Here is a 13,853-nt window from a genome sequence, read left to right on the forward strand (position 1 = left end):
GGGATGAAGACTGTGAGCCCCACGTGTATCTACCCCAGTGCTTAGAACAGTGTTTGGCACATAGTAAGTGCTTAACAAATACCATCATTATTACTAGTGATAATAACAACAACACCCGGCTCCGCCAATTGTCAGCTGTGTGACTTTGGGCAAGTCATTTAACTTCTCTGTGCCTCAGTTCCCTCATCTGTAAAATGGGAATTAAGACTGTGAGCCCCCTGTGGGACAACCTGATCACCTTGTTACCTCCCCAGCGCTTAGAACAGTGCTTTGCACATAGTAAGTGCTTAACAAATACCATCATTATTATTAGTGATGTCTTCCTTTTGATCTCCATGTCCCTACATTGACTTAGCCCAGAAAGGGGGATCCCCAGCTCATCATGGGCAGGGAATGTGTGTTCTATTGCACCCTCCCCCGAGCGCTTAGTACAGTGCTCTGAACACAATAAACCCTCAATAAATACGATTGACTGACTGAGGTTCCCTTGCCCCCTGGTTAACTTGGAGAAGATTGAGCAATACGCAAACTCAAATGGCAAGGGGCCAGAAAAGGTGTCCCATATATTTCCACCGACAAGTGTGCAAGAGATTCTTTCTCTGACACTAACACTCGAGGTTGCCGGCCCAGGGTCAAGCAACATCGTCTTCAAACCAAAGAAAGACTATTTAAATTCAGGTACTTGCTGCATACAAACCCGTCAATACAATTTCATGAGGAAAAAAGGATAGGGATTGTGGCTTCTACGTCTTCTGGACCTTCCCAGACACTTAGTACAGTGCTCCAGTTGATAAGAACTGTGTCTTTATGTCAGCTATTACATCTGAGAAGTAGATTAAGTACATGTGAGTAATTAGTAGACTGTGAGCCCACTGTTGGGTAGGGACTGTCTCTATGTGATGCCAATATGTACTTCCCAAGCGCTTAGTACAGTGCTCTGCACATAGTAAGCGCTCAATAAATACGATTGATTGATTGATTGATAGTAGATGTAAATACATCTGAGAAGCAGTGTGGCTTAGGGGAAAGAGAACGGGTTTGGGAGTCGGAGGTCGTGGGTTCGCATCCTGCATCCACCGTTTGTCACCTGGGTGACTCTGGGCAAGTCACTTCATTCCTCTGGGCCTCAGTTCCCTCATCTGTAAAAGGGGATTAAGACTGTGAGCCCCACGTGGGACAACCTGTTAACCTTGTATCTATCCCAGCGCTGAGAATAGTGCTTGGCGCATAGTAAGCGCTTAACGAATACCGTCATTATGATTACACCTGAGAACAAACAGCGAAGCAGTGAGGATTTTCGAGCTCCCGGTCTCCTTTTTAGGATCTGAAGTTGGAGGAGGCTGAGGATTCGAGGCCCCTTTTTAATACCCAACCCGACCGGTGATGCCGGTACTTGTTAAGCGCTTATTATCTACTGAGTGTTGGCAAAAGAGGCTGAAACAAGGACTTAAACTGCTTGGATTACGTGTAAATTTGGAGTTAATTCCACCCTGGGGGGAAGTGCCTGCCATTAAGGAGCCGCCGCAATTGGGCTCTAATAAGTCCCAGGACCAACAGCCCCCCTCAGGGCCAGCCCATAATAACCCCCAGGACCCCCGCCCCCCCCGGGAACAGTTTATTCTCATCCCCATGACAACCCCCGCCCCCCTCAGGAACGGTTTATTCTCGCCCCCATGACAACCGACCCCCCTCAGGGCCAGCCCATAATAACCCCCAGGACCCCCTCCCCCGGGAACAGTTTATTCTCGTCCCCATGACAACCAGCCCCTTCAGGGCCAGCCCATAATAACCCTCAGGACCCCCGCCCCCCCCCGGAACAGTTTATTCTCATCCCCATGACAACCACCCCCTCAGGGCCAGCCCATAATAACCCCCAGGACCCCCCGCGCCCCCCTCAGGAACGGTTTATTCTCGTCCCCATGACAACCACTCCCCTCAGGGCCAGCCCATAATAACCCCCAGGACCCCCGCCCCCCCCCAGGAACAGTTTATTCTCGTCCCCAACCACTCCCCTCAGGTACAGCCCATAATAACCCTCAACGCCCTTCCCTTGAGGAACCATCCCTAATACTGTGCGAGATTCCCAGCCCCAAATCCCTTTCCTCTCAGGAATCGTCCATCATAACGCCCCTCCCCTCAGGAACGGCTAATAATAACCCCCAGGACCGCCCCCCCCACCACCCCATAATAATCCGATCCCCTCGCCCAACCATTCCCCGCCTCTCTCCGATTAGTCCCACCCCCTTCCTCTTCCTGATTGGGCCTCGGTGGGCGGAGCCCAGCCTCTGATTGGCTGACGCGCCCAAAGACCCGCGTCGCTCAATGACCGCGGGCCATTCCGGCCCGGCGTCTCCTCCCGGCAACAGCCAGGGGCCTCGCAGATAGGCTGCGGGCGGGCGGTGTCCCCGGCCTCGCGGGCGGCTCAGAAGGGAGCCGATTGGTTGATAGGCGGCGGCTGGCCGGCTGGGGATTGGCTGGCGGCGCGCGGAGGGAGGGGGGCTTTGCGCCTGCGCGGAGGCTGACGAGAGGCGGGGCCGACTACCTCGCTGAGGCGACGGGACCAGCGGCCGGCGCCTGCGGTCGCCTACGAGCCCCCAGCCGAGCAGCCGGTTGTCGGTAAGGAGCTCGCTGGCCCCGTGGCTTTCCCCCGGTTCGGGTCGCCACCGGGGCTACCGTGTGTGTGTGTCTGTGGAGGGGGGGAGGGGACGGAAAGACCGGAGCGAAGGTGGGGCGGGGGGGGGGGACGGTGACAGGCACGCGCTCCGGCCAATGGCGGACGCGGGTTCCGGGGGGGCGGCCTCGTGATTGGTCCCTTCAGCCCCCCGGTGGCCAATGAGCGCCGGGGGGCGGGGCCTCCGGGACCTGTTTTCTCTCCTTCCTGCTGTGGAGAGGGGCCTGCGTAGGCCGCCGGGGAGGGAGCGGGGGTTGGGGGGAGGCCGGGAGGGGGGAAAAAAAGGGATTTTGGGGGGCGGGAAAAGGTGGGAAAAGATGGGAAGTAACCGGAAGAACCACCTGGAGAAGGGAGAAAAGCTGGGGCGGGGTGGAAACAGGCCGTGCCCATCCTGAGTCAGCCCAGAGGGTTCTGGGAAGCCGAGGACCGGTTGGCCCGGGCCCTCTGAAGGAACCAAGAGGGCTCCTCGATGGACCAACTTTTCTTTTTTTAAATCCCCTCGTCGTCCGTCTTCATTTACCTGTATATATGTTTGTACATATTACTCTATTTATTTTACCCGTACATATCTAGTCTATTTTATTTTGTTAGTATGTTTGGTTTTGTTCTCTGTTTCCCCCTCTCCATCCCCCCCATCTTACCTCCTTCCCTTCCCCACAGCACCTGTCTATACGTATATATGTTTGTACAGATTTATTACTCTATTTATTTTATTTGTACATTTCTATTTATTTTATTTTGTTAGTATGTTTGGTTCTGTTCTCTGTCTCCCCCTTTTAGACTGTGAGCCCACTGTTGGGTAGGGACTGTCTCTAGATGTTGCCAATTTGTACTTCCCAAGCACTTAGTACAGTGCTCTGCACATAGTAAGCGCTCAATAAATACGATTGATGATGATGATGATGATTTATTTATTTATTTTACTTGTACATATCTAGTCTATTTTATTTTGTTAGTACGTTTGGTTTTGTTCTCTGTTTCCCCCTCTCCATCCCCCCATCTTACCTCCTTCCCTTCCCCACAGCACCTGTCTATATGTATATATGTTTGTACATATTTATTACTCTATTTTACTTGTACATATCTAGTCTATTTATTTTATTTTGTTAGTATGTTTGGCTCTGTTCTCTGTCTCCCCCTTTTAGACTGTGAGCCCACTGTTGGGTAGGGACTGTCTCTGTATGTTGCCAACTTGTACTTCCCAAGCGCTTAGTACAGTGCTCTGCACATAGTAAGCGCTCAAATACGATTGATGATGATGATTTATTACTCTATTTATTTTACTTGTACATATCTAGTCTATTTTGTTTGTTTGGTTTTGTTCTCTGTTTCCCCCTCTCCATCCCCCCATCTTACCTCCCTCCCTTCCCCACAGCACCTGTATATATGTGTATATGTTTGTACATATTTATTGCTCTATTTATTTATTTTATTTGTACATATCTATTCTATTTATTTTATTTTGTTAGTGTGTTTGGTTCTCTTCTCTGTCTCTCCCTTTTAGACTGTGAGCCCACTGTTGGGTAGGGACTGTCTCCATATGTTGCCAATTTGTACTTCCCAAGCACGTAGTACAGTGCTCTGCACATAGTAAGCGCTCAAATACGATTGATGATGATGATTTATTACTCTATTGTACTTGTACATATCTAGTCTATTTTATTTTGTTAGTATGTTTGGTTTTGTTCTCTGTTTCCCCCTCTCCATCCTCCCATCTTACCTCCTTCCCTTCCCCACAGCACCTGTCTATATGTATATATGTTTGTACATATTTATTACTCTATTTATTTATTTATTTTATTTGTACATATCTATTCTATTTATTTTGTTAGTATGTTTGGTTTTGTTCTCTGTCTCCCCCTTTTAGACTGTGAGCCCACTGTTGGGTAGGGACTGTATATGTTGCCAATTTGTACTTCCCAAGCGCTTAGTACAGTGCTCTGCACATAGTAAGCGCTCAATAAATACGATTGATGATGAAGATGATTTATTACTCTATTTATTTATTTTACCTGTACATATCTAGTCTATTTTATTTTGTTAGTATGTTTGGTTTTGTTCTCTGTTTCCCCCTCTCCATCCCCCCCATCTTACCTCCTTCCCTTCCCCACAGCACCTGTATATATGTATATATGTTTGTACATATTTATTACTCTATTTATTTATTTATTTATTTTATTTGTACATATCTATTCTATTTATTTTGTTAGTATGTTTGGTTTTGTTCTCTGTGTCCCCCTTTTAGACTGTGAGCCCACTGTTGGGTAGGGACTGTCTCTATATGTTGCCAATTTGTACTTCCCAAGCGCTTAGTACAGTGCTCTGCACATAGTAAGCGCTCAATAAATACGATTGATGATGATGATGATAATTTATTACTCTATTTATTTTACTTGTATATATCTAGTCTATTTATTTTATTTTGTTAGTATGTTTGGTTTTGTTCTCTGTTTCCCCCCTCCATCCCCCCATCTTACCTCCCTCCCTTCCCCACAGCACCTGTATTTATGTATATATGTTTGTACATATTTATTACTCTATTTTACTTGTACATATCTATTCTATTTATTTTATTTTGTTAGTATGTTTGGTTTTGTTCTCTGTTTCCCCCTTTTAGACTGTGAGCCCACTGTTGGGTAGGGACTGCCTCTAGATGTTGCCACTTTGTACTTCCCAAGCGCTTAGTACAGTGCTCTGCACATAGTAAGCGCTCAATAAATACAATTGATGATGATTTTCTTTTCATTCATTCAATTGTTTTTGAGCGCTTACTGGGTGCAGAGCACTGGACTAAGTGCTTGGGAAGTCCTACCAACTTTTCTTTTCTTTTTTTTTTTTAAATCCCCTCGTCGTCCGTCTTCATTCATTTTCTTTTCAGTCATTCAGTCGTGTTTGTTGAGTGCTTACTGGGTGCAGAGCAGTGGACTAAGCGCTTGGGAAGTCCCAAGGTGGCAACATCTAGAGACGGGCCCTACCCAACGGCGGGATCACTTTCATTCATTCATTCAATCAATCAATCAATCGTATTTATTGAGTGCTTACTGGGTACAGAGCACTGGACTAAGCGCTTGGGAAAGTCCCAAGGTGGCAACATCGAGAGATGGGCCCTACCCAACGGCGGGATCACTTTCATTCATTGTCAATCAGTCAGTCGTATTTATTGAGCGCCTACTGGGTGCAGAACACTGGACTAAGCGCTTGGGAAGTCCAAGGTGGCAACATCGAGAGACGGGCCCTACCCAACAGCGGGATCACGTTCATTCATTCAGTCAATCATATTTATTGAGCGCTTACTGGGTGCACAGCACCGGACTAAGTGCTTGGGAAGTCCAAGGTGGCAACATCTAGAGACGGTCCCTACCCAACAGCGGGATCACTTTCTTCCATTCAATCAATCAATCGATCGTATTGAGCACTCTTTGGGTGCAGAGCACTGGACTAAGCGCTTGGGAAGTCCAAGTTGGCAACATCGAGGAGACGGTCCCTACCCGACAGCGGGCTCACAGTCTAGAAGGGAGAGACAGACAACAAAACGTATTAACAAAATAAAATAAATAGAATAAGTATGTACAAGTAAAATAGACTAATAAATAGTGTTCATTCAGTTGTATTTATTGAGCGCTTACTGGGTGCAGAGCACTGGACTAAGTGCTTGGGAAGTCCAAGTTGGCAACGTCGACAGACGGTCCATACCCAACAGTGGGCTCACAGTCTAGAAGGGGGAGACAGACAACAAAACAAAACATATTAACAAAATAAAATAAATGGAATAAATATGTACAAGTAAAATAGAGTAATAAATACGTACAAACATATATTCATTCATTCAATCGTATTTATTGAGCACTTACTGGGTGCAGAGCACTGGACTAAGTGCTTGGGAAGTCCAAGTTGGCAACATCGAGAGATGGTCCCTACCCAACAGCGGGCTCACAGTCTAGAAGGGGGAGACAGACAACAAAACAAAACATATTAACAAAATAAAATAAATAGAATAAATATGGACAAGTAAAATAAATAGAGTAATAAATACGTACAAACATATGTACATATATACAGGTACTGTGGGGAGGGGAAGGAGGTAAGGCGGGGGTGATGACAAGGGGGAGAGGAAGGAGGGGGCTGAGTGTGGGAAGGCCTCCTGGAGGAGGTGAGCTCTCAGTAGGGCTTTGAAGGGAGGAAGAGAGCTAGCTTGGCGGATGTGCGGAGGGATGAATACCAAATAAATTTTGGTATTTGTTAAGCACTTACTATGTGCAAAGCACCCCCCCCCCACCCCGTAGCCCTGTTCCCAGGGAGCACCTGTATATATGTATATTTGTTTGTGCATATTTATTACTCTATTTTATTTGTACGTATTCTATTTATTTTATTTTGTTAATATGTTTTGTTAATAATAATAATGATGGCATTTATTAAACACTATGTTCAAAGCACTGTTCTAAGTGCTGGGGAGGTTACAAGGTGATCAGGTTGTCCCACACGGGGCTCACAGTTGTCATCCCCATTTTACAGATGAGGTAACTGAGTCCCAGAGAAGTTAAGTGACTTGCCCAAAGTCACACAGCTGACAACTGGCAGAGGCAGGATTTGAACCCACGACCTCTGACTCCAAAGCCCGGGCTCTTTTCCACTGAGCCACACGGCTTCTCATAATCTTCTTACGCTGCTTCTCTGTCTCCCCCTTCTAGACTGTAAGCCCACTGTTGGGTAGGGACCGTCTCTGTATGTTGCCAGCTTGTGCTTCCCAAGAGCTTAGTACAGTGCTCTGCACACAGTAAGCGCTCAATAAATACGATTGAATGAGTGGTAGGAGCATCATCACTTAAGCCACTTAACTCTGCGACCTAAGTCACAGAGAAGCAGCGCTCAGTGGAAAAGAGCCCGGGCTTTGGAGTCAGAGGTCGTGGGTTCAAACCCCGGCTCCGCCCATTTTCAGCTGTGTGTCTTTGGGCAAGTCACTTCACTCTTCTGGGCCTCAGTTACCTCATCTGTAAAATGGGAATGAAGACTGTGAGCTCGACGTGGGACAACCTGATCACCTTGTATCCTCCCCAATGCTTAGAACGGTGCTTTGCACATAGTAAGCGCTTAACAAATACCAAAATTATTATTATTATTCTCCATGCCTTAGTTCCCTCATCTGTAAAATGGGGATTAAGGCTGTGAGCCCCATGTAGGACAACCTGATCACCTTGTAACCTCCCCAGCGTGTAGAACAGTGCTTTGCTCATAGTAAGCGCTTAATAAATGCCATCATTATTACTATTATTATCATCATCATAACTCCTCTCAAGATGTCAGGAAGAGCCCAGGCCTCGAGCCATAGTGCCTTATGGAAGAAAAAAGAAACCAAACCAGGCCACGATTCCCCTTCTAGGCTGTAATTGTACTTTAATAATAGTATTTGTTAAGTGTTCCAAGTACTGCTGTAAGCGCTGGGGAGGTTACAGGGTGATCAGGTTGTCCCACGTGGGGCTCACAGTCTTAATCCCCATTTTACAGATGAGGGAACTTTGAGGCACAGAGAAGTGAAGTGACTTGCCCGAAGTCGCACTGCTGACAAGTGGCAGAGCCGGGATTTGAACCCATGACCTCCGACTCCAAAGCCCGTGCTCTTCTCGAGTTGTCAAGAAGAGCCCAGGCCTTGAGCCATGATGCCTTATGAGAGGAAAAAGAAACCAAACCAGGCCACAATTCCCCTTCTAGGTTGCGAGCCCGTTGTTGGGTAGGGATTGTCTCTATCTGCTGCCGAATTGTACTTTAATAGTAATTTTGGTATTTGTTAGGCATTTACTATATGCCAAGCACTGTTCTAAGTGCTGGGTGAGATACTAGGTAATCAGGTTGTCACACATGGGGCTCACAGTCTTAATCCCCATTTTCCAGATGAAGTAACTGAGGCACAGAGAAGTTAAGTGACTTGCCCAAAGTCACACAGCTGATAAGTGGCGGAGCTGGGTTTAGAACCCATGACCTCCGACTCCCAAGCCCACGCTCTTTCCACTGAGCCATGCTTTCCAAGCGCTCAGTACAGTGCTCTGCACACAGTAAGTGCTCAATAGATACAATTGAATGAATGAATGGTGACAGGAAAGGAGCTTTGGAAAGATGCTCTTATTCTAAAAGCTTGTTCCACGTTTTAAATCCTGATGTCCGCATAAGTTGAGAAGCAGTGGGGCTCAGTGGAAAGAGGGCGGGCTTGGGAGTCCGAGGTCATGGGTTCTAATCCTGGTTCCACCACTTAGCTGTGTGACTTTGGGCAAGTCACTTAACTTCTCTGGGCCTCAGTTACCTCATCTGCAAAAGGGGGATTAAGACTGTGAGCCCCATGTGGGACAGTCTGATTACCTGGTATCTCCCCCACACTTAGAACAGTGCTTAGCACATAGTAAGCGCTTTACAAATACCAAAACTATTATTATTAAGTTTTAAGGCAGGGGTTCTCCAGATCAGCAGGTGTGCAACCTAATGCCAAGTTTCAAACCCACAATTGAAGTCGATTATCCTCACCCTCTAAACCTACTAGACTTCAGTAATGACACTTGGAGTAATTTCAAAACCAAATAGTTTTGTGTGCTGTTTGTGTATTTTTTTCCCCCTTCCGGCTCACCATATAGGCAATTAAACTCTCCAGTTTCACTTTTGGTTTTAGTCTATCTTAGTTCTTTCATTGCCAGGTGTTTGTAAAAACCATGTTGATTAAGTGAGCAGAGAACAGTATTAAGGCTTCGCAAATCCTAGATCGTTCAAGTCATTTGTGGGCAGAAATGCTTCGCCAACCCTAAATCTGTGTGGGTCACTTGTTTTCTAATCAGGTTCATTTCTTCTGCTCTTCCTTAATGTGAAATTTTTCGAGAACCAGAAGCCAGTTAGAAAGTCTTGACCCCCAGTTTGAGCCTCTTCTCTTGACACCTGTTCCAGCATACCCTGGGGATAGTCACACATTTAAGTTTTTTAACACTGCTCTTTCTTGCAGATTTTCACCTGGACAGAGTGACATCAGAGGGAAAGAAAAATGGCTTCAGAGTCTGAGAGCTTGAATCCCAGTGCCCGGATAATGACCTTTTATCCCACCATGGAGGAGTTCCGTAATTTCAGTCGCTATATTGCCTACATAGAATCCCAAGGAGCTCATCGCGCAGGGCTGGCAAAGGTGAGTGGAGAGATTGTGTATGCCATCATCATCATCAATCGTATTTATTGAGCGCTTACTGTGTGCAGAGCACTGTACTAAGCGCTTGGGAAGTACAAATTGGCAACATATAGAGACAGTCCCTACCCAGCAGTGGGCTCACAGTCTAAAAGGGGGAGACAGGAGATGCCAGGAGAAGCTTGTTCCTTCAGCCTGTTTGATTCCAATATGGGATTAAATTATGGTTGATGCAGCAGAACGTTCTGAAACATTAGATCTTTAAATTAGACCTGGGCCAAAAAACCAAAACCCACGGAATTTTTTTTAACAAAATACTGGATTAAAGGTGGCCATAAAAGCCTTTAAGTGAATTCTGTCCCCATCTAAATTATTGTGGAGAAAAAAAAGGTCACCTAACTCCCCGAAGTTACTAAACTACCCATTCGGTTTTAGACTCACTTCAGATGTTTTATAAATGGTCTCTTCAAGGGAATCAGCAATTTAGGAATTCACCTAGCTGAGACTCAAGCTTTCTGAACACTGTTACTTGATGTATAAACCACTGTGGGCAGGATGGTCAAACACCGTTTCCAGCTGTCTTTGGTTCGAGCTCACTGTCTCAAAACTTTAAAGCCATCTTGTTGCATTTGGACAGTGCTAGAATAGTTACATTCCTTCCATATCCAGTCCTTTCTAGTTCCCTATTTGAATAGCCCAAGTTAATGATTCTGTAGTGAACTTTACTGGGGTATGCTTTCAGGTGGGTTGATATTAGGACAGAGAGCACCTTTCTGGTTTGAATTTTCAGGTACCTGATATTTATCTCTCTGCTGTGTCCCCTGCAGGTAGTTCCTCCAAAGGAGTGGAAACCACGCACTTGCTACGATGATATTGATGATTTAGTCATCCCTGCCCCTATCCAGCAAGTGGTGACGGGGCAGTCGGGTCTCTTTACCCAATATAATATTCAGAAGAAAGCGATGACTGTTCGAGAGTTTCGGAAAATTGCCAACAATGATAAGTGAGTGATGGTTGATTCCTCTGGTTTGTGCGGCAGCGGTCCTGAGATTTTTATTTTGTCATTCAGGGGTGGCCAAGGATGGGGAGTTGTGTGCTGGTGGCACGTGTGACACACTGCTACCACCCCATGCAATCTCGGGAAGGTAGGGAGTTCAGTCACTTGGCAGAAGTTCTTTAAAGATTGGAAAACTCACTCCTTTTGGGAGTTAGCAGTTTGGGGCTGTTCTCTTCCTGACCAGAGGAAGATGGGTAGCAGGGCAGGTTGCTGTACTTTTGCATTCGGTGATTTTAAGCTCCTTAGGGGCAGGGACTGTGTCCTTTGTTTCTGGTGTACAGTGCTTTGCACTCAGTAAATACCATTCATTGACTGCTGTGGTTTGTTGTTGAACTGGGAAGACTCCAAGTCATCAAGTTTTGCTTTTATTTTTCACAAGGTACTGCACCCCACGGTATAGTGAGTTTGAAGACCTCGAACGAAAATATTGGAAAAATCTCACATTTAATGCCCCCATATACGGTGCTGATGTGAATGGTACATTGTATGATAAGGTAAGTGATGGGGAGTGTTTCCGTTGTTGCACTGAGATCATTTCGCTTTTGGGTTAGTTTTGCCTCATCATTGAATATGCACTTTGTATCTCACTTCCCACTGGTTCGAAGAGGTCTCATTTGTCCTTTTTTTCCAAACTGCTTCTAAAATAGGGATAGATTGGCCTGATATATTTAGTTGTCATTTTGTAAGTAAGTGTACCTGGGGTGTTTTTGTTTTTTAAATTACTGTATCATGGGATTAGGAATGTGAGAGGCAATCTAAATGAGGCACTACTTCTCTGGGCCAGAGATAAGGGGGTTTAGAGATTTAACCACTTCCCTCACCTGTGACAGGTATTACCTCACAGCTGTTTTTATCATCAAGTATTGTACATTCACCAAGTTCTAACTCCTTCTGATTTAGATATCTGCCAAGTCTAGCCTATGCCTTTCCTGCTTCCATCTTGTTAGTTTCTTCCTGATATGATTTCTAAGGAGAAGGATGTTTAGTGTTCCTCTACAGTTCCAAACAAAAAAATGCCATTAGTAAATTACATATGAAGGATTCAAATATCGCTAGCCATTGAATTGGTGAATATAGAGATAACCGCCGTCTTTCCCATACCTAGAAGTAATATATGGTTTTGGCCCTGGGAGTGTTCTCAGATTCCCTGTAAATCAGACACTAGCTGCTTTTAGGTGATATAAAACCTTAGTTTCCATCTGGCTTCTTAAGCCCGTCTTTGTTTTTTAAAAGGTGCTGTCAAGCTATTTTGCTAACTGGCAGAATTACAGAATAGGAAGTTTAGCAAGATGTTAGTAAATTGCTACTCTAGAACCTGTATTTATGTGCCCGAAGTGTAAGGGTGCTGGGTTTCCCACCTGCTTTGCCTATTAGTATAAATAACCTAATTAAATGTGGAGGCTTTTTTTTCCTTTTTTCCCCAGCTTCAGTCAGTGGTTGAGTGCTTTCTGTGTGCAGACTACTGTACTAAGCTCTCGGGAAAATACAGTAGTTGTGATCCCTGCCCACAAGGAGTTTACTGTCTACATGGGGAGACAGACATTAAAATAGGTATAGGAGAAATAGCTTGTCTGTGGGCCTTTCTGTAATATTTTACCTTCACGCTTTTCCATGGCTTTTCCCCCTCTCCATCCCCCCCCATCTTACCTCCTTCCCTTCCCCACAGCACCTGTATATATGTATATATGTTTGTACATATTTATTACTCTATTTATTTATTTATTCTACTTGTACATATCTATTCTATTTATTTTATTTTGTTAGTATGTTTGGTTTTGTTCTCTGTCTCCCCCTTTTAGACTGTGAGCCCACTGTTGGGTAGGGATTGTCTCTATATGTTGCAAATTTGTACTTCCCAAGCACTTAGTACAGTGCTCTGCACATAGTAAGCGCTCAATAAATACGATTGATGATGATGATGATGGAGTCTTCTTGGCAAAACTGGGATAAATATGTAATTTTTGCTGAAAGAATGTCTAGAGTGCCCTTATCCTTACTCTGCTTTGCTTCTAGGAGTTTTAGCCAGTCTTGCAGATCAGTGTAATGCGTTACCATTCCATACGTCTCTCAGGTAGTAAAATCAATAGCCTTCACTATTTTCTCAAGTTACCAAATTGCTGGTTGCAGGCCTGTAACGTTCTGCCCCCTTTCTAAGAACGTACTGCTTTCCCCTGGTTTTTCCAGACCAGGCGAAGATGCTGAGGCCTTGAACTTTCGCCAGGACATGCTGCACTCTTTGGGTATTGGAAGCTTCTCTGATGTCCCAGATAGTTTTGTCAGAGACTGTCCCCTTTGTAGGTCTTGTGCTGCCTATCTCTGTGTCCCAACTCCAGCACTCTCTAGACCCAGAAGCCAATCCCCTCTTAGGAGACAATTGCTGCCAGAGTTATCTCCGTGAGTACCAGAGCCAGTCGGACAGGCGAGACAGGTGTGTGTGGGGGGTCCTTATCCTTCATTTGGAGTATATTTGTTCTGGACAGTTATTATTATCATCATTATTATTTCTTCGCTTCTTCCTCCAACAATCACCAGGGGATACCTTCTCTGCCCTCCTGCCCCTATTACATTGTAAGCTCCACAGGTCCAAAGCAGTATCTCACTACTATTGTATGTTTCCAAGCACTTAAGAACAGAGAAGGTACTCAAATGCTGTTAATATACGACTGGCAGATCTTTCCCGGGGTACTTTGGGGAAGAAGGAAATTCATTAAGGCTATGGAAACTTCTCTTTGAGAATATGCAAGATTTATTCAGACTCATCTTCGATCATCCTTAAATCCAATGCTTTGATTACAAAGAGATTAAACGGATTCACAAAAATTACTAACAAAACTGATCAGATAGTTTACACAGATATTTATTCAAGTTACTAAAATCTCTCCTGGTTTATATTATGTATAATGTGATTATATATATATATATATATATATATATATATATATATATATATATAAATAATTGTGGTATTTGTT

At 45.0% G+C, this 13,853-nt stretch overlaps 1 protein-coding gene across 1 annotated transcript in view; it reads left to right on the forward strand.

Annotated features, from left to right (window-relative positions):
* The first annotated feature begins 2,507 nt into the window (after positions 1 to 2,507).
* Positions 2,508 to 13,853, forward strand: part of KDM4A (lysine demethylase 4A) — a 39,632-nt gene continuing 28,286 nt past the window's right edge. The window contains exons 1-4 of the mRNA XM_038760222.1: positions 2,508 to 2,616; positions 9,651 to 9,827; positions 10,652 to 10,827; positions 11,261 to 11,375. Of these exons, the coding sequence (XP_038616150.1) occupies positions 9,690 to 9,827; positions 10,652 to 10,827; positions 11,261 to 11,375 (429 nt within the window). The 5' untranslated portion in view covers positions 2,508 to 2,616; positions 9,651 to 9,689. The remainder of the gene's footprint in view (positions 2,617 to 9,650; positions 9,828 to 10,651; positions 10,828 to 11,260; positions 11,376 to 13,853) is intronic.

This window comes from Tachyglossus aculeatus, chromosome 18, assembly GCF_015852505.1.
Source record: "Tachyglossus aculeatus isolate mTacAcu1 chromosome 18, mTacAcu1.pri, whole genome shotgun sequence".
Taxonomy (NCBI): domain Eukaryota; kingdom Metazoa; phylum Chordata; class Mammalia; order Monotremata; family Tachyglossidae; genus Tachyglossus; species Tachyglossus aculeatus.